Source organism: Nematolebias whitei, unplaced genomic scaffold (genome assembly GCF_014905685.2).
Source record: "Nematolebias whitei isolate Nwh7 unplaced genomic scaffold, NemWhi1 Nwh_scaf_13167, whole genome shotgun sequence".
NCBI classification, from domain to species: Eukaryota; Metazoa; Chordata; class Actinopteri; order Cyprinodontiformes; family Rivulidae; genus Nematolebias; species Nematolebias whitei.
Window position 1 is genome coordinate 1 of NW_023631712.1, and position 1488 is coordinate 1488.

At 43.0% G+C, this 1488-nt stretch overlaps 1 protein-coding gene across 1 annotated transcript; it reads right to left on the bottom strand.

Annotated features, from left to right (window-relative positions):
- Nucleotides 1–422: 422 nt before the first annotated feature.
- On the bottom strand, nt 423–1488 carry LOC119429970 (the record flags this gene model as incomplete). Its single annotated transcript, XM_037697446.1, is given in 1 exon segment — nt 423–1488. A coding segment is annotated over 1 exon segment (1066 nt), but the record flags the coding sequence as incomplete, so codon positions are not given.

The following is a 1488-nucleotide window of genomic DNA, read 5'->3' on the forward strand; positions in this document are numbered from 1 at the left end:
AAATGGACCATCACTGTTGAACAGGGGGAGGAGTGGCTTCAGACCTGCTGACTCTAATAAGGTGGTAATGAGTGGTACTATAAGAGCAGGGCCTGTGAGGTTTTGGTTTGGTTTGGTTTGGCAAAATGGTTCCAAGTTGGTGACCAGCCATATCAGCTGCTCCACCACTGTGATTTCATTCATGATTTCTGGAGTGTTCAGTTGGTTTAGCTGGAGGCTCATCTTGATATTGGCCAATATAGTTTCCAAAGTTTGTACAACCACCATATTAGCACTGGAACTGAAGTTTGCCTGTATGAGTTCACTGGTAGTTTTATTGGCAATTACTGGGATCAAAGACAGGGCTGTGGTGTCATTATGGAGAGTAGGAAGTTGGGTCAGAAAGCCGCTGATATCATTTATTAGTCCCATGACACACTGACTTGTTTCCACCATGGTGTTTTGAGGTTTAAAACACTCATTTGCATCAACAATCCTCATCACTTTTGTCATCAGATCATTCATGTTGGCAGCTCCAACTACAGCAACAATTTCATCCAGCTGGTGAATGGTTAGATTTGATTCCAGCAAAGCATTCTCAACACTGGACCCCGTAACATCTGTCATATTTGTCACTAACCGGAGGAAATGAAGAGCCTGTTTGATTGTTTCTACATAGGCAGTATCATTTGTTGGCAAGAGGAGTGAGAAGAAGGTAGCTGTAAGGACTTCATATTCCTGACTCCAGGCAGCTGAATTATTTGGAGATATTTGAATAGTGACCCCGCCATTGGTTGCAAGCATCATTTCTACAATTTGAGAAAGAATTGTGGGGATTTGTAAAATTCCCTGCAGACAGTTCTGTCCTGTTTCTTCTGTGCAATTAGCCACCTGGTTCTGCAGAGCTTTAAAATCTTGAACAAAGCTAGCAGCATCTCCTTGCACACCAGATGGTAGTAGTGCTACAAACTTCTGAATGACAATGTTTTGGGCAGCATCTGGTCCAGACTGAGTTAGCACCTGAAGGCTCTCAGGAGTCAATAGGCTGAGAACGTTCATCAAAACCATGTGGAGATCAGTGACTTGGGTTGTATTCAGCTGTTCTTTTGGCATCAGGAGATATTCAACTGACTGTAGTCTGAAAGCAGAAATCATGAACTGTTGAATCTGGTGCAAGTACCCAAGAATGATGTTAGTTGGGTCACCATTTGGAGAATCTGTCAGTGTCTTTAGAAGTTCAGTGGCTCTGAGGATGGCTTCTATAATACTAGCTGTGGTCTGGTTGGTGAAAGGTTGGATGGCTTCTGTGAGATTGGCCACATAGTTGGGGTTGAAGTAGCCAGTATAGTTTAGCAGACTGTACCTCATGATGTTAGAGAGAGGAATTGTCAGGTTACCCTTCAACGAGAAAAATTCCAATATCAGCCTCTCCAGTTCAGGAAGTGATGTGTCTGTTTCATTGAAGTTGTATTGGTTGAGCCTGCCCAATGTTGAAGCTATATCAAGCAA